Here is a 25,577-nt window from a genome sequence, read left to right on the forward strand (position 1 = left end):
CTTTATCGCCCCAGCTGACAGCACCCTGCACCCCCCCCCCCCACCCACCCCACCCCCGGAAACCGAACTCCTTTTTTAAATCTAATTTCTGCTTTTCTGATTTCTGTTGAAACAGATTTGCATTCTTGTGACAGAATGCTTGAAGGTGATGTTGCAAAGAAAACAAAAAGAAAGAGTGGTGATTAACTTTCCCTGGGAAAAAAACAAAAATCCAACAAGGTTCCCTTAGAAGCTTCAAAGGGATTCGATTCATTTTTGTGCCATGATGGAGCCCTTGTCCAACTCTGTCATTTTACACAAGAGACTAGGAGATGTATGTAGTAGTAGAGAACCTTGTTCGCAAAGCCCTGCTGTGTATGTTTCTTCATTCGTAATGCATTTAAGAACTTCCACGACTACTGAAATGGACAAATAGTTCATGTCCTATCCGCATTGCACTGATTGAGGAGCGTAGACTTGAATCGAAAAGAACAACATTGCCCTCTGGTGGTGCATTTAAGGCCCAACACCTAATTTGAGTTTTGGGTTGTACTGTAGAAGTAGCGTGTATGAATGTAACTAACTTGCAACTTGACGGATTGTACATTTCAACAATTTCTGCCTTTGGGTCTAGAAATCAGGAGTTACGAAGGCACTTCCTATTCCCATACGGTAGCAGTCCAGCATGTTTAAAAAGGGCCAAGTTCCTTCCCTTCTTTCCCCAGCCTAAGGAGCTCAACTGCATATTTGTGTAGTGAGTAGATTAAGATCATCACTGGGCTTCTGTAACAGTATTTGAGCTCATACTCGCATGGCAATATCTTTGCATTATTGGGCTTCAATTGAGTAATGCATTTAAACCAACAGATGCAGATTGCAGATTATGACAGAAACAGCAAAGGTCAAACTAATCGCAATCCAAATGAGAGTCGGGTCGTTTTAAAGAGGAAATTTAACTTCCTGACGGGAAATGAAAAGTGCTCACCCAAATAAGGTGCAGATTTACCCAGGCTACGTAATCCTAAAACCCAGTGATTGCAGAGATAATAAACTCTGTACAGGCCTTTTTTTTTTCCACAGCTGACCTTGCCCTGTATGTTTTTACATTGAATACACATACACTTCTCTTCCCCTCCAGAATGAAAAATAACAGTACTCTCTGTTGCAGTTCCACCTTTTATTTCTGCTTCATTCATTTCATCAAGATTGTTGCAATTGATCACACAATGTGCAGCACTTTGATTAGAACTTATTTTGACCGTACGGACGTGCAATGTGCCACTTATCAGTTAAACGGGATGAGATTTGTGAAACCTTTTTTTTTTGTATCAAACTAGAAATGTAATTATTCAAGTGCCAGAGTGTTGACGAGGCCTCGGGACTTGTGTCCCTCATACCCAGAACTTGTGCAAAGGTTTGTATCATGTGACCGATAAGAGTTGTGATCATTTTTTTTCTTTTGTCAAGAGGTATGAAACATTCCCATGTGGTGTAGCTCCGTTGTGTGTCGTGAACGGAATGGAAGATGGACCAAAAACAAAGAAACCATGTACCTTGTAGTTAGTGGATCCGGTCGAGTTCAGTGAAGTTGTCGCCGTGGTCTCGATGGACAGTAGAGGGAACGCAAAGAAAGAGAGCCTTACATCAACACAGTGCACGTGAGCTTGTCACCTTCCCGTCAATCACATTGGATCATCCTGTACACGTGACAGAAACGTGCTTGTCCTACCTGGGAGCAACTGCAGATGCTGTGGACCTTTGGACTTTGGGACCCTCTGCACTCCTTCTTCCTCTGCAGCTTCATCTCTACTGCAGTGCTTGTCCGTCAAGTCGTGCCCGTGTCTTTGCTGTACATTGTACTTGCATTCCTCTCAAACAAATAAACAAGACAAGAACTTGACTTCCCTTTGCCTTATTGCCTGTATTTAGAGCACGTGTCAAAATCAAGCCCCCCCCCCCCCCATATCATTTTATATGGTCTGTGAAAGCTTGCTGTAATTTTTCCATGACTCCAGTTCAAGACTGGCCTCTCCTGGGCTGAATGTCAAAGGAACGAGTGGAGCCGCTTTCATTGGCCAGAAAGTTAAGTCGGCTGTGTTCACTCCCACCATGGCGCAAATGCCCCTTTCTGCCTGCCCTTGTCTAAAAAAAAATACCAAAAGGAGGAAAACACCAACGATGCACACAAGACTGCACTTTGTGCTAGACTTGCGCTGGGCACGAAAATAGGGCATATATAGACAGACTACTCGTTGGTTCTCACATTTACTCTGTCTTTGAGATAGAACAGAACCAACGCTGCCTGCGCCTTCGTCAGGTAGAAAAATTCAATTCTACTGCAAATTCATGTGCAGACTGTGAAATTGGCCGATCGAATTTGCACTGTCTCATCATTAAATTTACATTTTTAGTGTTTAAGTTGAATAAATTATGATAGTGTCGAGTTTATGTTGTGTCAATACTTGCACAAAAAAATGCGAATTGAAAACATGAATGAACAAACTTAACTTGATCTATTAACAACAATTTTTAGTTCGGGGCTCATGTGGTCCTAGCAAAAAAAAAATATTCATCTGGAGCTCTGGAAAGCAGAATCCACTTTTTCATTTTTAATGTTATCAAATGTGTTTCGTTCATACAAAACATGAGCAGTTATTTTTTGCCTTTGTTCCCACCCCCGACTGTAACCAGCATTTTGGTGTACCCTTAGACCCCCATCTATTATCCATTTATGTGATTTCACTGTTGTAATGGGCAGCCTGAGGACAACAGGAATTACACTGTGGCCTCTTCTACACAGCAAGGGTGGGGAACATTTTTCTGATGGGGATTGCCTTTTCCTTTGAGGTGCTTTGTGCTTAATCAAAATAAGACATTTAAAGACATCTGCTTTTAATTTGGGAAAACAATCAGCCCCAAATTATTTTGGTGTTTTTTTTCCCCCATCACTAAACAATAATAAATAACATCGGTTAAGGAACACCAATGGGGGGGGGGGGGACGATTTTGCAAAACATTTTAATGCAAAATGAAATTGCATCTGATTATTTGAGTAATGCATGGAATATTCGATTCGAGTATTTAGGGTCGTGGGGAAATAAATAAAATTACATTCCTGATCATGTGAATGCATCACTCCAAGCCCTATGTAAAAATATTGCAGACTGAAAACAATACGGGGGGAAGAGAGAGAGAGAGAGAGAGAGAGAGAGAGAGAGAGAGAGAGAGAGAGAGAGAGAGAGAGAGAGAGGGGTGGTCCAGTGATTAGCGGATCAACCTCACAGTGCAGAGGTCGTGGGTTCAATTCCAGCTCCGCCAGCCTTCCTGTGTGGAGTTTGCATGTTCTCCTGTGCCTGCATGGGTTTTCTCCAGGTATTTCGGTTTCCTCCCACATCCCGAAACCATGCATGGCAGGTTAATGGAACACTAAGTTGTCCCAAGGTGTGAGTGTAAGCACAGATGGTTGTTTGTTTCTGTTTGCCCTGCGATTGGCTGGCAACCAGTTCAGGGTGTCCCCCGCCTACTGCTAGCAGACAGCTGGAATAGTCTCCAGCACGCCCCGTGACCCTTGTGAGCATAAGGCCGATCAGAAAATTGATGGATGAATGGATCTCTCTCTCTCTCTCTCTCTCTCTATTTATATTTTTCAGCAAAACATCCTAAAATGATTGTACATTAATGGAGATGTAGCACAGCAGGCGTTTTCTTGACATTTTCTATTGTGAAGTTCCTGTTCAGACAAATGAGTTGAAGGTCTTCAGGACAGTTTTGGCTGTGTAAAGACCATAGGAAATTGTCAAGATGACTGTCGTTAGTTAAGAGGAAGGGACTGAGCAGGAAATCGGCATCATGTTTATTAAAAGCTTGTTCAACCATCTGGACTCTCCAGCAGTTTTGCCAATCCCAATCTGAATAACGGCAAATGACAAAGAATCCAGACTTAGTAAGCAACCCAGAAAGGTCAGTCTCTCGTCATGAAAGACGGGAGAAAAGGGGTTGTTTGAGCCCACGTTGCCCCAAAGTACGTACAACACACAATACGACAAGGAGAAACAAATGAGGAGCATAAATGAACGGAACTGCTGAAGAACAACAACAATAACACGGATCCTAATTAGAAGACTTTTAAGGCTCAATTGGGACCTGAGGATTCCATACGTCGAGTGCACAACTCTCAGCGTGCCGTCACTGCACTTGGTGAGGAGGGGACATGGAGGAAGGAGGTAAGACATCGATTCACCAGCGCTCGCACCATCAGCAGGTTTGGCCTTGTCTTGTCTATGAATCACAACTTTGGTTCCAGTCTGTTTTAATGGCTGCTGGGATGCAGCCTGAAAAACATCGATAATATCCAAGTTAAGTCACAGAAGTCCCAAATTGGAGCTTGTCAAAGGGCAATGGGCTACCTTGTTTCACCCAGCATGAGCAACTATTCTTTTTTTTTTTTTTATGTCTTCCAAAACTCAGTTTAAATGGAACAAGAGGAATTTTATCATTAAGCGCGCTTCACAAGAACGTCACTAGTTTCTTTTTTTTTTTTTTTGTCTAAAAAGTCCTTCTTGTCCCCACATTCCAGAATGCAAATCCAGGAAAAGTCTCACGAGTACACAACTTCCAATACATGACACTATCCATATATTAGAAGCGAGGAAAGAACATAAAACATCCAAAAAAGGCTGCAGGTCAATTCCTGTCGCATAAGTAGGCCAGTTTCTTTCAATGACTCCTTCAAGGATGAAGCGCGTTCTTCACAAGTTGATCTTTTGCAGCTAGGAGAGGACAAAAGACGCGGTTGGGTGGGAAGCAGGTGGAAGCGGAGGCGAGGCTCCCGGGGGCTTCTCGTCTTTCACCGTACCAGCTCATTGTCTGGATGTTGGGCCGCGGCGCTGACTTCCTGCAAACATCGGTCATAGCACGGTCCTGGCTGTGATGATGACAGCGGCGAGGTTGGCCACAGGAAGTGATGAAGACACTGGGGCGGCTCCCGCGGCGATGGAGTCTTAGAACAAAACACAAACACGTGCATCGAATAAGAGTTAACGCAAAAGCTGTATCGAAGCTGTTCAAAGATTACGATCTTCAATGTTTAGTTTGTTGGTTCGGGTTTACGTCAAACTGAGAGATGCTTCCATTGGTTTGCCCCTTTCGTGTAAAGACATAAAATGATCGAAATGTTTGAAAAAAACGTATAATATGATACAGGACAGTCCTGAGGGTAGCAACATTGTGTGAATGTTCGGAGTTGGAAATGTTCTCAACTCAACACAAATGAATATTTATAATTATGCTTGAATATGACATCGTTCCAAAATAAACCGTCTTAACTTCCAGTGGACATTAACCAAGGCGACCCCTTTCGATCCGAAGTAGACTGCGCCTCCCCGACGGATGGAACTGAGTATGATCATCTTTGTGAAGGCCGATCATTTATTGATTCCTTCAATCCGGCACTTTTAGTGGCTCTTGTTCAATGGTGCAAGTATCAGAAAGCATACATGGGGATGTGTTACTTGAGCCACTGGGTGGCACTAGTGTATCAAGCATCATTTTAGAGATGCCAGACGTTTTGTGGAACAGTTGCAAAAAAAAAAAAAAAAAAAGTAAAGCTTATTATTTACACGGGGTCCTTCGATGTATACTCTTGCGAATAATATTTGTGTTGCCTCTGGAACTGTAAATGGATACATTTGATTTGCTGCTCTCCTAACAATATCTAAAAGAATCTTTAGAAAGGTTTTTATTTTTTATTTATTAATTGGACGTCTTAGGTTCTCTGCAAATACAAAATAACTGATTTTGAGGAGGCGGGGATCAGTAGCGTATCCATATTTGCAGTGAAATCAAACGCTTTCTCTCTGTAACATTCCAAACTGACGCTTCTAAGGGCTCTTGTGATGTATAGTTTGGAAAAAATAAATGAAAAATTTGCGCCCATGTCAGTTTTTGGTCGAGGGCAACACTCACTGCAAAATTCATTGACATGCACTTCACATTTGTACTTACACTACGCACTCAATTCCCATTTTGAGTTACATGATTTAATGTGAATCAGCAGCAGTGACGAGAAATGATCTGTTTGCACGTTTCATGTGTCATGCATCAACAGATTGACCAACCTGCTATTTTGGGGATCGTAATCTGGCGACTGCTGATGCCCTCCCCGCCTTCACTGAAAGGTTTGATCTGGATAACGTAGTCCTCGTTGACGGGCAGCGACAATTCTAAGGACGTGCTGTTGGTCTCCACCACGCTGGGACGGCTGTGTTTGTCCTGGCTGTACATCACCTACGGAATGAACACAATATCATCTTGCTTCCTGCACATCGAAACACATAGGGACAGATGACAAGGCTATGGTGAAGGTTACTGGACAACTCATTGGGAACCCTTGAACAATATAATGCAGTGTTTCCCAACCTTTTCAGTCAAAAAAAAAATGTATACAAACTGAAATAATAATTTAGTCTCAGTTTACCGTATTTTCCACCCTATAAGGCTCTTCGGAGTATAAGACGCACCTGCAACGAATGGTCTATTTTAAAACAGTTTTCATATATAGGGTGCACCGCATTATGAGGCACATAGAAGCTACAATAGTGGCTGCAGTTGCGTTATGCATCCACTAGATGGAGCTACGCTAAAGAGAATACAATACCATAAATTTTCTTTATATTGTACTTTCACAACCGCTGCAGCGTTAACAAAGAGCTTAACAGAACATTTAAAATACTAAGTCCAAAAAAATCAGAATATTGATCCATATAGAAGGCGCATCGGATTATAAGGGTGCACCGTCGGCTTTTGAGAAAATTGAATGCTTTACTTGCGCCTTATAGTGTGGAAAATACGGTACTCACAAATTCACATCGTGGGAAATCTGGGCCTTGTTTGTTGAACACAATACTATTACGAACACTACTACGAACTACTGTACCTATTCGGTACAGTACTTTGTACTCTTTCTGAAACTTCTTAAAATGTCAGAAAAGGCAGCCGAAGTCCTGTCTAAATAGGCAAGTAGTACAGTTTGATGTCAAGGAAGTATGTTCAAGTGAAACATCTCAACCGAGAGACAAGCTCTGTATGTCGAGTAGGAGATTAACCTGGGTTGTTAGTGGAAATTGTGCAGGTCTTGATGCATTTACCTATAACTTTTTAAATGAAATAATCAGTCAGCCATTTATTTCTTAAGGTATGTAAGATGAGTTTGAAATGATGCCGAACAGTTTGGGTGTCATAGATTGTATATTTAGAGTGGGAACTATACAGTAAATAGCGGCAATTGTAGAAGACATTTTGGGGTACATCACTTGTGGGTTTTTTTTTTTTTTGCTGTTTGCGGCAGGGCTCGGTCGACATTCGTGGGAGATGACTATTTCGTTTTATGAATTGCAAAAGGTGGACATGCATGTTAAATGTGCCTTCTGCCATCCGGTGGACGTATTAGGTTTTATATTTAAAGATTTAAATAAATACGTGTACTGCTGTCGTCTTTTTCGCAAATATGTAAAGTATAATTACCATACATATTTTTAACATGCTGGTACCCACAAACACTTACACAAAAATTCCTAGGTAGGGAGCAAACCCTCCTTCGCGGTTTTTCACTTATTGCAGCTAGATCCCGGTCCTCATTAACCGCAATAAGTAAGCGAACACTGTCGTGTTGATTTTATTCTCTCGTTGGCAAAGTGCAAGGCTTTACACTCATTACCTTATATCCCGTCACTTCAGACTCGTTGTCCAGAGCGTGGACTTGGTCCCAGTGCAGGATGACCTTGGAATTGGAAGTGTTCCACATGATTTTGACGGGGGCCTGACTGGGCGCTAGAGTGGGAGGGAGAAAGTCGGAGAGGGGAGGAGAAGAGGCGGCGGCGAGGGGATAAAAACAACAAGGCAAGCCAGTCAATAAACATTAAAGTCAAGAACCAACTTGGCATGAAGGATATTTCTCATTAACAGTTGAACAGTGACTCAGGTGGTGTGCAAGTAGAAGAAGGCTGTTTGCTTGCGAGAGGGAGGAGGCGAGGACACACCTCGCTTCACAGATTTCAAAAGCGTCGCGTTTATCATTTGCTCTTTTTAACAAAAATAAAAATACACATCCTCCAAATATCCAGCCCAAATGTAAAGTCGAAGATAAACAGCTGTTGGACGCATCCGTCTTATGAGAAACGGCCCAGTTGCCATGCAGTCATTTTGTGACATGCGAAATCGTGTCAAAACAACGTGCACAGCGAGGCCCGACAATGACTGCCAGATCCTCTTCAAGCATAATTTGCATTATGGAGGAGACGGTCCATTAAATTAGCGACATAATGAACTGACAAAACGGACCAGAAGTTGGTGGATGATTTTCACTTCGACGAGCTGCAGGACGAATACAGTCAAACAGGCGGTAGGAGGGAGTTCAAAAGGGGTATCCCAAATCAATCGTGGAACAAGATCAATGTTGTTTTGCTGATTATACACACATTGAAACGCTGGCAAAGTTAAATAATGCCTCTAACCTCTGAAGTGAATTTTATTATTATTATTTTTTCTAGCTATTTTACTGATCTTCACGGTCCATTTGGGATTTGATCAAACTTGGAAGGCTGCCTTTCTTTCACAAGAGCATTTAGAAGTGTTGCGGGGCAGACTATGTTTGTTTCAACTTCCCAACTGACTCCTGTTGGTCTAAAGTACTGTGTTTTACTCTGGGAAGGAAATATTTATCTTGTGTTGTCTGTCATCTAAAATAACAATATCACACACAACCCATAAAACGGTTTCAGACATTTTTTTTCTACTCCCTATATAAAACATAACATGCCGCGCCTGGGCGGGGAAAAAATAAAATAAAACACCACAAAAATACACACACACACACACACACACACACACACACACACACACACACACACACACACACCAATGGGCACCATGTTTTGCCAGCTACGTTATAAAAGGAGTTCTTACGAGGTTTCTTGGTGGTGACATTGACAATGCTGCTCAGTGGACCCACTCCAGCGCTGTTATAAGCCCGCAGAGATATCAAATAGGTACTGCTGCCCTCCAGATCCCTGATGCGCACGGACGTCTTATTCCCCACCGTCCTAATCACACTGGCTGCCTCCCGCTTCTCCTTTACCCCCCAGTACTGCAACTAAATAAAAAACAAAAACCACAGCACAACAAAAAGCACACGTTATTGCCCCGCATCTGTAACCCATATATTGACAGTCTATCGAACGAATTATATCGATGGAGTGTATCCGGATAAAGGATGTTGTCCTCACTTATATACCAATGCATAAATTATGCGTGGCGAATGGGTGTCAACTTAAAAGCAAGAAAAAGCTGCAAGATGTACATTGTTTTTTGTTATACAATTGCTATTGTGTGGGCATGTGCTGGTTTGACCTCATAGCCAAGGATGCGTCTGCGGTTGTTGCTCCAGGCGAGAGGCTTCCAGGTGACCTCCACTGCAGATGCGGAGATGCTCTTCACCCTCAGCCTCCCTGGTGCTCGGCTGGGCTCTGAAATGTACACAAGGCGGTCCAAACGTATACTTGCTTCACACCATTTTTAAAAGCCACATTATTATTATTATTATTATTATTATTATTATTATTATTATTATTATTAGTTGTAGTAGTAGTAGCAGTAGCATTAGCTCTAGCATTAGCATTATTCTTATTATTTATACCACAAATTAAAATAGAAGACATTTAGTGGTTATTACGACATTGAAAATTGAACAGGCACTGTGACAAGTGAACTTTCTCTCACTTGGGTAGTTTGCATAAAAGCAACTTGAGGAAACTAAAGAAAATCTTTTTTTTTTATTTATTTTTTTTTAATGCTACGCTAACTTCAAAGATGTGCAAAGACGACCCGGGCCAAGCTGGAGAGACGATGTCTCCCAGCTGGCCTGGCAACGCCTTGGGATTCCCTGGGAAGCGCTGGAACAAGTGGCTGGGGAGAGGAACGTCTGGGCTTCCCTGCTAAAGCCGTTGCCCCCGTGAACCGACTCCAGATAAGTGGTCGAAGATGGATGGATGGATGGATGGATGGATGGAGAGCGGGGAGGGAGGTGTTATGGTAGAATTTGGAATGGGAGGAGCTGGAAATTACAAAGGCACACCTCGTCCCCCAACCACTTTGCACCTTGAGCCCGGTCCAACGCTCAGCTCCTTGGGGTGCAAATGCGCAGTGGCACAACAGAATCTGGTGCGGATTGAATATTTTTAGTGCGCATGCGTGCGTACCTGCACACCACATTTTTGCACCCCTGCCAATGGGTGAAAATGCACAATAGAGAAACCATACAAAAAAACTTTAAAAAGTGTGTTTTCATATTTAGATGTCTTTACATCATGTGGAATGGTGAAAACTGTATTTAAAACACCTTGTAAATGTATTTGAATGAATATCTTTCAGACAAGATCAAGTGGGATAGACCTCAGCTCCCTGAAAAGGATGTATGGTACGGGTGGACGATACTGTGTTATCATATCGCTACCTTGATATGAACATTTTGTTCATATCACACAGCCCTAATACACGGTATCTCGAAAGTGGATGGATTTAAAGATGTTTATCAACAAAAAGAGAGAGAACAAGAGTACAGCAGCAACAACGATATCAGAACACATTTTGTGTGTCGATTTCGTGGAAGCCGCAGCTGTTTTATGTTCTCTGAAGCGAGGCTCACTGTCACACACCACGCACCACTAGTTTGATGCTACATACTGCATAGCCGTGTGTGTGTGTGTGTGTGTGTGTGTGTGTGTGTGTGTGTGTGCGCGCACACACACACACACACACACATGTTTTTCTACACTCATTGTACACACCTTCCTCCGCTGAGTAGATGGTCGCCACTGGACTAAAAGGCCCTTCTCCATTGTTGTTGTAAACTCCGACTTTGATTTGGTAAGATGAATAAGGGGGGATGCTCTCATTCTTGAAGACGTATCTGGAAGCGTCAGGGGATGTGACGGCAGCCTGCATCCAGCCCTGCGTGCCCAGTGGGCGGAAAGCCACAACGTAGCCAAAACCGGGGCCGCTCTGCAGCTCCTCTGGAACGGGCTAGGGGAGGATAAGATGACTCACAGGGATGACTCAAGAACGTGATCTTTAAAGTTATTAATACCAAATGAAATATGGAGGAATACGGCTGAGGGTGATGCTGAAATTGCAAGTACTTATCATCCTGCATAAGTAGCTTTATACCGAGGAGGGAAAAAAAAAGGGGGGGGGACTATTCCAACAGGCCTTGAGCGTTAATCTTTATGTTGCAGTTCACAGAAAAAAGAAAAAGAAATGACAGAATGTGCAGAAACGTATTTGAGGAAAACACAAGATTGTCCACTCGCTGGAAAAAAAAAAAAAAAAAAAGACTCGGTTTACCTCCCAAGTGATGACCAGTTCTGAACGTCCTCCTCCACCACCATTTACTCTCGCCGGAGTTACCCTGGGAACTAAAATTATATGAGGAGAGAGGGTTAATTAGATGCCCCGTGCGGCTCAATCAATCAATCAATCAATCAATCAATCAATCAATCAATCAATCAATCAATCAATCAATCAATCAATCAATCTTCTACATAAACTCTACTCAATGTAATATTTTCATGAATAGAGTCACATTGAGATATTTCAAGCATTTTCTAATTTCAAACAGAAATGTCGTGAACGTACTACATGTGAAATTCACACAATAACCAAGTGAAATTTCAATTCATTCCTCTATCGTCACTTGACATTTTTCTCTTCACAAAGGCGAGTGAAGCCGCCGGATGTGCCTGACATCAACAGCGGTGAACTTTTCAATCGGCAGCATGAGCAAGTGGCACAAGAGAGTTCTTGCGGGATATCTGATGCTGAGCTGAATGTGTTTTCTCTTGCTTTTAATAACCCGCGGAGCTACTGGATAAACTTACTGCCGGCGCCGTTAGGAAAAATTGATTGAGTATCAATAAGTTGCGCTACGTACGCGTGTCCTTGGTGCGGGCCTTTCGAGAAGCTTTGCTGGGCTCGCCTGTTCCGATGCTGTTGGTTGCTAATACTCTGAACTCGTATTCCACCCAGGGATTCAAGTCAATGACAGTGGCCGACAGCTGCTTTCCCCCGAGCAGCTCAGGAACTAAGAGACATTACACCAAATTACCTTTCATCAAAACCCTGAAGGATCGGCCCCCCGAGCTGTTTTTTTTTTTTTTTTAATCATTTGAGTAGAAGCAACCCACCAGTAGTAACGGCTTGCCACCCGAGGGAGAAAGGCGACCTGGCCTGGATGGTATAGCTGAGAATGGGGCTGTGGTTGTCCGTCCCGGGTCCCCAGGTCAAAAGTGTTGTGGTCTCTGTCATCTCAGTCACTTGACAGTCCACGGGGGGGCCCGGAGGACCTAGACGATACGGTGCAAAATTATTTTCCAAAGTGGAAATGTGAAAAAGTGGAGTTTTATTTCTTATCAAGCATTAAATTGTATTATTTCATTAAATCGTTGCATCATATATGTTGTCGTAATGAGGAAAACACACACACACACTTTTCGGAAAAATAATTGCGAGAAGCGTCAGCGGAGTCAACTAAATTATCGGGACAACGTCCCTAAGTCAGCCAAAGCTCACTTGTACTGCCCACACACTTGCACAGCAAACTGAAAGCTGTACATAGTTTCCTTTAATTCATGATGATAATTATTTTTTTAAATCTTGACGTTATGAAGACTGCAAAGGCCGATCAGAGACTGCGGATGAGCTGGCTGTGGCCCGCTGGCGGTACTTTGCCTAAGTCCTACAGGGACGATGACAGAAATAATTGTGTCATCGTGTCTTTTTCCATGTCACTGGTTTCCGGTACATGAATCAGTTATAACCCAGGAATGTGCGATTCAGGCTGTGCCGAGTAAGTTAAGCATGAACAATAATGTATCAAACGTACATTTTTTTTTTTTTTAACTATAACTTTTAAAATTAAACTTAGATGGCAGAAAATACTAAAGAGAGTGTGCTCCCCCTTTGCCACTGTTAATTATATTCATCTTTATTCTAAGAAGCAATTATATTCCTACAGAGCTCTTATCAATTGTACACTAATCGCCTTGTTTGAACAAAGGGGAAAAAAGCGGTGCGGAAAAGAGGAGGAAAATCAATTCAAATTCAAATGCAAAACACAGCTACAGTATTTTAGTTAAATATGAGCATGCTGAGCAAAATGTCTCACGGCTCTCCCGCACGGTGAGATTCAAATATTTTCTCTTTCGTGTACAAATGCTGTGTGTGCTTCTAAATTTGAAACAATATTGGCACATAGATCTTATCTTACCTCTGACCACGACATCAGTGGCAATGGACACACTGTCCACCTTGGTCTGGACCGCACATGTGTATTTCCCAGCATGCCTTAGCTGAATATTGCGGATCATTATGTCCCCGGCGGAGCGCTGTCAAAACATTTCGGGTTAATTAATTTTTGAAAACTTTTTTTTTGGTATTTAAGTCATGTGGGAGATATTCTGGTCGTGAAATCGGCGGCTTAACCTCAGAGACACACCGTGTGATCGGTTTGCAGTAATTGAGGTTTTTGTAGGGGATTTTTTTTTCTCTTAGATTCGTCTATTTCGCGCAACCCTCTTTTAGTGCACAAATGTGGTTCAAGGCCAAATGCATCGGAGCTTCCAAACCATCAGGCGAAGTAATATAAATAAATTCAGGGTTGTTTTTCGAGAGGAAAAAAAAACATGTCTATTTCTGATGTATTGCATTTACTTTTTAAAAGAAACAAATAATTAACAATAATCCATCGATCCACCAGACTTCGCTACGGCTTATCCCAGATGACCTCAAGGTGAGAGTCGAAACAAATTTATGAACAATTTAGTCTTCTAATGTATTTATTTCTCTTATTGTACCAATGGTTGTTGCTGTATTTTAAAGAGGAAAAATAGCGCTCCACGATATTGCAGTTCATAACAACATACACTCATAATACAGTGAAATCCAATTGAAAAGATGTAAACAGGCGATATTATTACGCCCAGTTGAAACAAGCTCAGCTTCAATATGATAAACTGATGCGTGCAGTCCTGCATGAAGGCAGGAGCCAGTCACATTTGCAGCGGGGTGTCAACGCGTCCAGGCCATTCATTGACGGTGCGCCTTATACTCCGAAGCGCCTTATAGCGCGGAAAATACGGCATATTGCACAAGGATTATCATGTACGGCATGTTTTATTTTCCAAGTAGCAGCAGCGCCTATTACAAGTGGGGGCATTTTGCAGCACCGTTTAATAAAAAATCCTGAAAAATAGACAACATTGTCCAAGTAGTATCGGGGGGGGAGGTCAAGGGTTTAAATGAACTGTTGGGCAGCGCAGATTATGAGGCGACCATGGGCCAAGATCATGAAGCAAAAAAATAAATGAATAAATCAAGATGGAACGATAAAGCACATCATAACCGCTTATCTTCTTTCGGACGCAAACGTTGTAATAGATGATCAAGCCTGATGCTTGGGTGCACGCTGCATAATGAATTAACTGGTTGTTGCTCTTGCCGATGGAGGCGGCGTGATTACCAGCTGAACAGGCAACCCACAGAGCCCTAAACACTTATCTGTATGTTTATACTAAGCAAACAATGAAGACATTGTTCCCCGATGTATGGGATAATTTAATCTGTAAACTGATAAGAGATGGAATTAGTACATCTTTTTTATAATGAAGACCAGCTCTCTCAAGAGGCACTTTAAACTCCAGTTAAGTATGCAGTCAAAAGATATTGGTCTGCAGTTGAGAGCTCCACCCTCACCATTTATGTACGCGAGTGATTGTTGTTGTTGTTTTTAGTACAGTATGTGGCTGTTGTGTTATGTTACTTTCACAGACACAATAGACAAAGACTTACCCCTCCAACTCTTTCAAAATAAGCCCCAGCGCTGCCAAAGTGGATGAGCTGCTCATTGAAAAACCATGTGAACTTGAGATCCAGCGAGGGGTCATGATACACCTGGCAGGGCAGCACGATGCTCTCCCCAACCGTCACGTCCAGATGACCAGCGGGGCTTGTAATCACAGTTGGTTCTGGGAACATGGAGCGCTGGTTCAGAAAAATACAAAAACAAATATCCATCCATCCATCCATCCATCCATCCATCCATCCATCCATCCATCCATCCGTCCATCCATTATCTGAACCGCTTATCTTCTCGAGGGTTGCGGGTGTGCTGGAGCCTATCCCAGCTTTCTTCGGGCAGTAGGTGGGGTATATCCTGAACCGGTTGCCAGCCAATCGCAGGGCCCACATAGACCAACAACCATTTTTGCTCACAATCACGCCTTGGGAAAATTTAGAGCAGGGGTGTCAAAGCCGTTTTTGTCGCGGGCCGCATTGTAGTTTCGGTTTCGGTTATGAATTTTGGGAATAACTAGTTTTACAATCAAAAGTCAAGAATAATGACTGTTATTGTGGATTACATATGACAATTTGAAATTTTGGTTCAGACTTTAGCAAGCATCATGGAACTTGACATGATTGATTTGCTTTCGTGCGCCACATAGAATGGTGTGGCGGGCCAGATCTGGCCCCCGGGCCTTGATTTTGACACCTGTGATTTCGAGTGTTCAATCAATCTTTCATGCATGGTTTTGGAATGTGGGAGGAATACCCAAAGTAAAGCCACGCAGGCACGGGGAGAACATGCAAACTCCACACAGGTGCCGGAATCGAACCCTGCACCTCTGCACTGTGAGGCTGACGTGCTAACCAGTCGCCCACCGTGCCGCCACTAAAAAATAGGTTTTTCCTTTTTCTCCATTCATGATTCACACACTTTTTTTGCATACATTTTCAAGCGCGGACATAAATTGTCCCTGTCAGATGCGTACTCATCTTCTCCACAAACATTTACTGGTAACTGTAATTGGAAAAAAAAAAAAAAGGCACTTTTTTTTTTCTTTTAGTCCTGGCCCAGATATCTAGACAACTCGGAATAAATTCTATTTGGTCTGCCGGGGAGCAAATATTGTACCTCTTATGTGAGTTGCATAAATTAAGGCGCGTTCTTTCATGTCACTAGACCGCTGCGGCGGCAAAGAAGAAAAATAAACTTTACCTGCATTGCAATTTAAGTCTGTGTCAACACTTTCTTTGGCTTTTTGTGTTTGTGCTTCATTTTTTGTTATTTACTCCACCAGCATCATCTTTATTCCGTCTCATACGGGCTTCTCGTCTAACTGCACCGAGGCGATAATACAGCGAAGGGTGAGAGTCCGGTGAGCAGTGAATTATACATGCATGTCATAAGTATCTAATAGACAGAGGAGCCAATGCAGCATGTCAGGGGGAGTAAAGGTCTATATTCAGCTCTGTCAAAACAAGGCAAGTTGTTTATCCGGTAGCGGCTAAGGAGAACTGGCTGGTGGTGGCGGTGCATTCTAGGTGAGTCCGGGCAAAGTTTCAGCATTAGATGCAAAATGAGAGAAACTTTCTGCCGCTGATAGCAGAGCTGTCACGCTCGTTTCTTGTTATGACTGCGGGGGAAAATCACAAATTGGCTTCCTCATTCACCACGTACAGTATTGCTCTGCACACCATAATCCTCATTCGGTACAGTTGTGTTGTTATAGCTCTGAAGCGACATTTTTTTTTTTTTTTTTTTTTTTTACAACCTAGATTTTAATATTTGCATCGGAATTAGCATAGAAATTGCTGCAAATTTTGTGGTTATGCCTCAGTATGCTCATACTGATCAAATAGAGCCTAAATGCTATGTCTCCAGTTAAATTTCTCATTTGGGAGGAACACAAAGCATGATGTGAACGCCAGACGGAAGAACAATTTACACTCTGGAAAGCAAGGTATAAAACAAGTAGGTATATAGAAGAAGGAGGATTGAGCTCAGGAGCCAGAAAGAAAGTTTAACAATATGTTGCATGCGCCCACACGAGTGTAAATACTGCATTCTGATTAATAATGGCAGATGAAGTAAGGCGAAAATTCTCTCATTTTTTTAATCCAGTTCAGGGGCGGCCATTTTGCCACTTGCTGTCGACTGAAACAGTCACTCAAGGTTTAGGTAACAATCTGAGAACGGGTGGATTTTGCGGCTTAATTGAGATTCCACATACAGTGGTACCTCAACTTATGAAATTAATTGATGCTGGAAGAATTTTTTTCACTAGAACATTTTGTAAGGAGAGACGTGTTTTCCATGTAAATGCCCTAATCCGTTCCAAGTCCCCCCAAAATTCACATATAAATGTTTCCTAAAGCATAAAAATGCATCAAAATATGTAACAAATACATGTTACAACTCGATTATTGCACAATAAATGAGAGTTGTGCATCATGTAAAAAACATTTGACAATAATGAATACAAATGATGGTCATTTAACTTTTAGCTGCGTCCTCATCGTTTTTTGCCCTCTTTAGTTCATGTTCTCTCACAGAAGTGGTTTTTGCCTGCCGTTTTGTAAAGAACTGATCCAAGGACGTTTGCTTTTGTCAGCTTTTAACAATCCTTTGAAAATGTCCAAGGCGATCGCCCGGCTCGGCTGGTGAACATATTTTCTGGGTGATTCACATTTACGTAAAACTATCGAAACGCATTATGGCAAGGGGCAAATGACAAGGACGCTGCATAGACACAGATCTATTTATTTATCTATCTAGACACATCGACTCATACGGTAGAGGTCCCTCTTAGCTAATGGGATGCCATGATGATGCTCGGGAATAGCCAATGGCAGAGCAGCTATAAGTATGTTGCGTTCAGGAAACTCGGAGCTGCGAGTAGCAGCCCATACTGTATTTTTAGCTTTCGTATCTTGAAATTTCCTTCATAACAAGGCAATATTTTCCTGTTGAGGCATTTCGTAACTTGAAAATTTCTAATGAAGAGACGTTCGTAAATAGAGGTACCACTGTATGTAATATTAATCAGTCTACCGTGTTAAGACTAGCGTGGCCGCAGAGAACGCATTTTTTTCGTTGACTTCCCCTTGAACTGAATGTCAAAATTTCCACTCAAACGGATGAAACGGTCCGAAACCAGCAGCCACTACCTCTCTCTCAAGCAGAGGCCTGCCACCAAGCACAGCAGGGCAGGTAATACACCATGAAATATTTATTAAAAACTGCTCTGGCTGATCATTGAAAAAAGGCCAACAAAATAAGTGATTCCAGTCGCTGTAGTTCTTTTTCAGGAATAGACGTGAACATATACACAGACCACGTTAAAGCGATACTGTAACTTGACAATAACCTCACCCAATCAACAAATATCAACTCTTATAGTTGGTGCTTTTGTTAAGCCAATTTCTACATGTCAAGAAAGGGACGGGGGGGGGGGGGGGGTGTTAGAAGGAATAGTTGGGCTTCTGTGCAAACATATTTGCAATTCAAAGTAGATTCGAAGAGGAATCACCAAAGGGCACTCTAATAGAGCACTGTTGTCAACTCGGCTCTTTAAAATGACCCAGAGATCTTATTGCGTGGCAGAGGACTGTTATTTAAAAGGTGTTAAAAAAAAGCCATTGTCCTGAAAAAAAATTAATTAAACATCAAGGCAAATAAATGCAATCAGCCTTTGGCTCGCTTGCTGCCTTTGTCCATCAACTAACTGGACCGTATATAATTTATTTAAGAGGCCATAGTGCACATGGGCACCTTGGCTGAAGTGTGTGATTTTGGTGTGATTTAAACCCCAACAAATGGCTGATGCTCAAGGAAGTCTAGATTTATTTATTTTTTTTAACGGTACTGTAACTGTTTGATCATTTTAATGGTACGTCACTGATATGCGATGCTTAGCTGCAGCTTTTCAACAGAGAAACATCAATACCAGTACACAACGAAAGCAAATTGTCGCTTTGAATCAGACTGAAAAGTCGACCTTCGCATTTTGTGACTATGAACTGCTGCAATGCCACGTGACCCTTCCAGTGTGCTAGCCAAAAATGGAAGTCATGGAAAGGATGTTTTGTCTTTTTCGCTTCAGATTTTAATTAGATCACTTTAGATTTGTGGGCTAAATGTGTTTCGTATAAATGTTTACTGTAATTATGACTTTCCACCAGTATTAACGTAGCCGTCAGTTTGTAGGTACTTCCAGACTGTCGAAAGCTGACGACCCGCACATGTAAAAGTGCAGTCCGACACTGTTTATGTATTTTTACTATTTATTGAGATCTAATATCATGTTAATGTTTCAAGTGAAGGAAGATGAACCTCACTAATCCATACATCCAATTTCTATAGCACTTGACTGGACTGGAAAAATGAATCGAACAAAATACAAGTTCTTACCTTTCACCAAAAGGCTGCCGCTGCTGCTAGCGACACCGAACTGGTTTCTGGCGACGCATGTGTACAGACCGGCATCCATTTTTGAAACATTGGATATCCGAAGGCTTCCGTTATCCAACACGGTAACTCTGTGGGAAATAATACACACACACAGACACAGACCCGTACGATTTACTGTCCAGCAACTTTACAAGGCGTTTCTCAATCAGACAGTTGACAACATCGGTTTTGGTTGAAGGAAATGAAACTGAAATTTAGTCGTGCTTGCGGTAACGTGCAAACGAACGAGCCTGCTATCCTCAAGCATTTTAAAATTGAGCCCGGAGTTTATCTCAGCCCATTTTAATTGGCTCCCTGTGCTGCAGCGTGACATAAGCAGGACCTCGGCTACAAGTTCTTACAGTTTGATTTCTCTGCACTGACTCGATAAGAACAGTGCACTTTATGGCAAGATCTACACATACCGTCCAACTTAAATTGCTAATATGGACAATTTTGCTCCCTCAGTCATATTTACACGAACCGAGGCCAAATGTGTGAACTCACCCTGTATTGCGGTATGATAATCATAAATGAAACTTGTTGCAGTCCAACAGTTCCACTGTATACTTGTATTATATATCTCACTCTACCGTTACGCATAAAAATAAGTTGTCGAGCTTTATCGTATAGTCTCATGTATAAACATTTCCCCCAGTAAAATTCACTCAATTACGGTGTTTATTGTGTTGCTCTTGCATTTATGAATATTAACGAGCGAAAGCGGAGAAAAACGCATCCGAGACAAAAGATAAAGATCGGCCTTTCGCCCAGTTACTGAAATTGATTCGATTATTCCTCATAAATGTCAGTAAAATCTCAGCAGGAACAAAGTCGACCCGCTCGGCTGCGCGACAATAAAGGAAGGTTGAGCCTCGACAACAGATTGTCCCGGCATGCGACAAAACAAAGATTCTCATTTCAACTGTCGCCGTCATCAGTCAAGCCTGGCAGATTTCATCTGACGCAGAGAGTGTGCTCGTGCCGCTTTACCTGTCAACGCGCTTGCTGCAGTGAAATATAACCTGATTTGACAGATGAAAAGTCAGCAAGGTAGCCCTTGCGCGGTGTCGTGCAGATGCTTCCATTTCCAAGAATTGAAGAACAGTCTGATGTCGCGGAAAGTCCTCACAAATTCAAAGGTGTGTCAGTTTATCTCTGGCTTACGACAGCCCCACACTTATAAATCGCAATGACTCAATTGAACGCACTACTTTCTCGCTTGATTTAAACATTAAGCATGTGACCGTACCGACTCGCACGGCTGTCAAGAGTACCACAAATACCATTGCACATCTTTGTCATTTTGCTCACACGGTGACAAAAAAATAAATAAATAAATAAATAGTTTTTGGAATGTAGGAGGAAACCGGCGTACCCAGAGAAAACCCATGCAGGCACGGGGAGGTTTGCATGTTCTAACCGTGCCTAGGTGGCTTTTCTCCGGGTACTCCGCTTTCCTCCCACATTCCAAAAACATGCATGGCAGGCTGATTGAACACTCAAGATTGTCCCTAGGTGTGAGTGTGAGCACGGATGGTTGTTCGTCTCTGTGTGCCCTGCGATTGGCTGGCAACCAGTTCAGGGTGTCCCCCGCCTACTGCCCGAAGACGGCTGGGATAGGCTCCAGCACCCCCCGTGACCCTTGTGAGGACAAAGTAGACAGGAAAATGGATGGATGGATGGTTGGATGGATGGATGGATGTTTTTCCTGTGATGCTGCATCCCCAATTGCTACTTCTGTAGCTGTGTATGCACATGTTGGGTGGGGGCTGAGGAGCTCATCCACTTCAATTGCTCCATAAATGTAAAAACCGAGTAATATCAGACACACTTCGTTTGAAAGCGCAGTACAAAATGACCCTCCGAGTACTGTTTTGATGTTTGAAATAAATCTGACCAATGTTCTGTTCACATGAAAAAGATCTCTACAGCAGGTGCAGGGGACAAATGACTAGAAATCTAGTGTATCATTGTAGGATACAATCTCCGAGAAGCCGCCACCAATCATCTATCTTGTCGTGGGAGCAGCTTTTGAAACCATTTTAGTGTCAACATGGCCTTAAATTCAGTGTGCTGCAAACACCTTTTCAAAAAAAAATCAATGAAAATGTGCTTATTTTCCCCTCAAATTTCATTCAAAAAAAAAAAAAGACATGAATAGGATTTGTTTGGTTAGCGCCAAAGAAATCAAAGGAAGAAAAATAATTGCTTCAAAATGGTTTGAATAGTTCTATTGAGAGTCATGGCAAAGTCATTTTGTTGGAGTAATTGAAAAAAAAACACTGCAGAGAAAGCAAAAACCACTCAGAGAATAATTATATAACCTTGTATATAATAATAATAATCAACAAAGAATAAAAATAATAACGACAAAAAAAAAACTATGGATGGCCCCTCAACTTTGATCTCCAAAGAGTAGCAAAAAAACCTCGACAGGCATTTATCTCATAACCTTGTTAAAGATGAACTGCCCTCGGGCAAATAATTGCATCGTTTGAATTATTTATTTAATTAGCTCTTTTTGGAGGAAATTGGTTTTTATCTCGGTTATTCCAAAGAAGCGGATTCCTCTGAACACAGATTTGAGCATAAATATAATCACTGGGAGTAAGTTATCAGGGAGCTAAACAACACTTGAGCGCCACTGGCGTGTTCGATGGTGGCAGACAACGTCGGCTTTTAATCTACGAGTCATTTATTCAGTGAGAGAGGCCATGCCAATTTAATCAAAATCAATCCCATCCGTTTTTTTGGTACTGCCTCTCAGCTCTGATTGGGCAGCAATTCTCCCGAACACATTTGGATCCTTTGAAATTAATTACCCGGCTCAGGCTGCCATTTTACGCTGAAAACCGCACATGGCACAGTAATGAGGTTAACCCAATATTTCAAACATGACTCAAAAAAAGAAAAAAAAAAAGAAAGGGAGAATCTGAACACGCCTCTTTGATCCCTTGAAGGCAGCCTGAAGCCCTCCAAACTGAGCCAAAATGACCACGATTGCCTGACAGGCAAGGGATATTAAAATACATTATCCACTTAAACAGAGCCCATTCCCTGAGGGACAATGAATTTAATCTCGCAGGTGAACCGAGGGGGTACTTTTGTAACGGACAGTAACAAAGAGTTATGGATATGAGATGTCACACTTGTATGTCAGGTTTTCTCCTCAGCAAGCTTGAAAGGGATTATCCGGGATAAAGATGTGGAGATCATTATCTATCCGGAAAGCTTTCACGTTCTCCCTCCTTTCAAATATTGCACAAGAGCAATTAACAGGAGTGGGGGAATTTGTGAGGCACATCAAAGTTTAAGGAGTGCGAGACAATAAATAGGCACTTTTCATCCTAATTGGTGGGTGTTAAAGTGAGCTTTCGGGTATAATCTAAAAACTCAGTCTGTCTCGCCACGGTGCAACAAAAAACTATCAGGCTGTAAATATTTGAACCGCTAAAAGGGGAAGTCAGTCACAAAATGATCTTGACAATATGTTCTTGTCTAAATTAATATTCGTTTGTGGAGTACGTGTTTAGCGGGCCATTTCCACCCGTTCTTCACTAGCACCCGGGGGGACGGCCATTTTGCCACTTTCCGTCGAGTGAAAATGACATCACAGTTGCTCAAGGCTCAGGTAACGAGCCAATCACGACTCACCTCTTTTCTCAAGATGAGCCACTACGAGGACTTTCCGGCAATCGGTTTATTTCATGCCCTGCAATGGCATGAATTCATATTTATGATGAGCCGGCCATGTGAGAATCTGCTCTTGTGAATGATATGAACCAAAACAATCGTAAATACTGTATCGTGCTTCAATTTGTAAGGTAATATTCCTGAGCGTGATTGCCAATATTGTTTGACAAATATTGGCAGTGATCAGCAAGGAAATTAACTTGAAATTAACCCCACAGATCTCGACATAGAGTAGCGGTAAATGCGAAGGCTATCTTGTTCGACACGCTCGCTATAAGAGAACAGGAATTGCCGCTGCAAGATTTTATTTACACATCAGGTTCTGCCTTATTCTTAGCTAGTTTGTACCTCTCTGCTCCACAATCCTTGAAAACATTATCCTGGAAGATTAAGAAGGAATTATGGGTATTTTAGTTCAGCCAGTGGGATGGATTACTGCTGTGCTTCTGCTGTAATAGCGTTCGCTAGCAGCCTCATTTCTGTGCAGTGGAAACTAAATTCTAACGAGCGAGGAAGCAGGAATAGGCTTGCAAGAGATGCTGCAATCATGTCAAAGTCGACATTTGGTATGCAACTCACCCAACTACAAACCCGAATGGGAAATCTTGCCATTTGGGTGCCATTGCACACACACAGCCTTATGGCTGCATTTTCCTTTTAATGTTAAAGAGGATGATAAAGCTGCGAGCTGAGTCGATCATTTCACAGCACAACAAATAATCTCCGGGCTGTTGCTGGCGCTTGGCCTCAAATAAAACATCTTAGAGCTGCGACCACTGCGTCTCTTGGGCTTGCATCGCCATCGACTATCAGATCAGCCTTTCAGTTGTCCCAGCAAACTGCCTGGCTGGGGGAGGTGAGATATGACTCCAACAGAAGCCGCGCTGTGGCGAGGATGGATATTTGAGTAAAGGAAAGCTGCTGAGCCAGCCGAGCAATTAATCCCGAATGGAATGACAAAATGGGATTCGGCGTATGTTGCAGCAGGTGTTCTTCGCCTCCCGCCGGTACATTCCTGAACATTCAACAATATTTCATAAACATGGAAATGCATCACTGGCTGATTTGCACACTTTTTGATAAATGGGGTTTCGACTTGTGTTTGACACCTTTGCAGGAGGAACAATAGGATAAGGATAAGAACGGTAAGCCTCCTTTGGTTCCTTGGAGTGCAAAAAAAAAAAAAATCATTATTATCATTATCATTCTTAGATAAATACTAGGAGTGGAATGTTTCTGTTCACATCTCGGTTTTGTGCTCACGGTTTTGCATTCGGTACGCGCTGACTCAGAAAAAAAAAATCAATGATGTCTTGTATAGTTTGTTTGAAAGTGAAAGTATAAAATCACAACATTATTAGGTATTATTATTTTTTACTATATTGTTTGCATTGCTGTTTGAAAGGGGAAGTAAACCCAAAAATCCTCATTACAAAAAAATATTTTTGCTAGTCTAAAGAGGGCATTGTGATAAATATCACGTTTATGGATTATGAGTTAAGCAGCAAAATCCCAGGCTCCTCTTCATAAAAGAAAACAGGTGAGCTGTGATTGGTCGTTACCTGCGCCCTGAGCTACTACGATGTCACCTGGCAAAATGGCCGCCCCCTGAGATGGACAAAAACGGATGGATTTGACTGCTAAATTCATATTCCACATACACAATATTAATCAGAATGCTCGTGACTAGTGAGGCTGCATAGAAAATGTTCTTGTCCAGAAAATGATTGGGTTGACTTCCCCTTTAATTATTACAGTCAAACCTCTTTTCAACGTACCCCGTTGACAACATTTCCAGCCCTATAACTTTCACATTTCAAAGTCCCGATTTCACGTAATTCATTTTCCATTTGCCGACTTTGCTTACACGCAACACCTTTATCACGTAAACTTCATTATTACGACCAGATTTTTCCCACAAAATCGTGAAAAGGCCTTCGCTGCAACGAACCGTGGGAACCTAATTGCCTACGCGACTTTGCTTATGAACAAAATGTACAGCGCAGAATTTCCCTCCGTTGCTCAGCAACGCGACTGATCGCCTCGTACATCGTTGTACTTCCAGAGGTACTTCCTGAAATAAACATCAACCACTTCTGGTAGGCTACTGAGGACACAACAACTATGCTGACTTCATGCCTCGTACGCGGTGTGTTCTCCTCGAGTGTAGTTTGGGGAAGAGCTTTGCTATTGCTCCCTCTATTGCTAATGCTTTCGGTGTTAGCGTTAGTTGTGGATGCACTCGTGACTGGGTGCTTTGCATTCATGTGGGAGGTTAAACTTGAGCTGCTTCGGTGGTCAGCAAACTCCTTACAAATTAAGCACAACACTCTACTTTTATCAATAGTCCCGTCAGCTTCAATTTTGAAAAGTAAATTTTCCATTCATTGTGCCGAGAACTCTCACATGCTCCTCCATTTTCACCTCTCCTCTCCTCACCGCTGCTGACTTAGCCTGCCCAACTCCAATGGGAGCCAATCAGCTTATGCTAAACAAGCCCAAACATAATGACAGCCAATCAATGTCCGCTTCAGGCTGTGACTGACAGTTGTTTCGCCACCCT

At 42.3% G+C, this 25,577-nt stretch overlaps 1 protein-coding gene across 2 annotated transcripts in view; it reads right to left on the reverse strand.

Moving 5' to 3' along the window:
• Positions 1–3,809: 3,809 nt before the first annotated feature.
• cntn3a.1 (contactin 3a, tandem duplicate 1) overlaps positions 3,810–25,577 on the reverse strand; it is a 77,526-nt gene continuing 55,758 nt past the window's right edge. For both annotated transcript variants that reach the window (XM_019888074.1, XM_019888073.1), the window contains exons 12-23: positions 19,280–19,407; positions 14,878–15,053; positions 13,298–13,415; positions 12,216–12,374; positions 11,963–12,112; positions 11,377–11,447; positions 10,821–11,055; positions 9,385–9,500; positions 8,941–9,127; positions 7,694–7,806; positions 6,096–6,264; positions 3,810–4,978 (exon numbers count right to left, since the gene is read on the reverse strand). In XM_019888074.1, the coding sequence (XP_019743633.1) occupies positions 4,887–4,978; positions 6,096–6,264; positions 7,694–7,806; positions 8,941–9,127; positions 9,385–9,500; positions 10,821–11,055; positions 11,377–11,447; positions 11,963–12,112; positions 12,216–12,374; positions 13,298–13,415; positions 14,878–15,053; positions 19,280–19,407 (1,714 nt within the window). In that variant the 3' untranslated portion in view covers positions 3,810–4,886. The remainder of the gene's footprint in view (positions 4,979–6,095; positions 6,265–7,693; positions 7,807–8,940; positions 9,128–9,384; positions 9,501–10,820; positions 11,056–11,376; positions 11,448–11,962; positions 12,113–12,215; positions 12,375–13,297; positions 13,416–14,877; positions 15,054–19,279; positions 19,408–25,577) is intronic.

The sequence above is a fragment of the Hippocampus comes genome, unplaced genomic scaffold, assembly GCF_001891065.2.
Source record: "Hippocampus comes isolate QL1 unplaced genomic scaffold, H_comes_QL1_v1.1 scaffold14, whole genome shotgun sequence".
Classification (NCBI taxonomy): domain Eukaryota; kingdom Metazoa; phylum Chordata; class Actinopteri; order Syngnathiformes; family Syngnathidae; genus Hippocampus; species Hippocampus comes.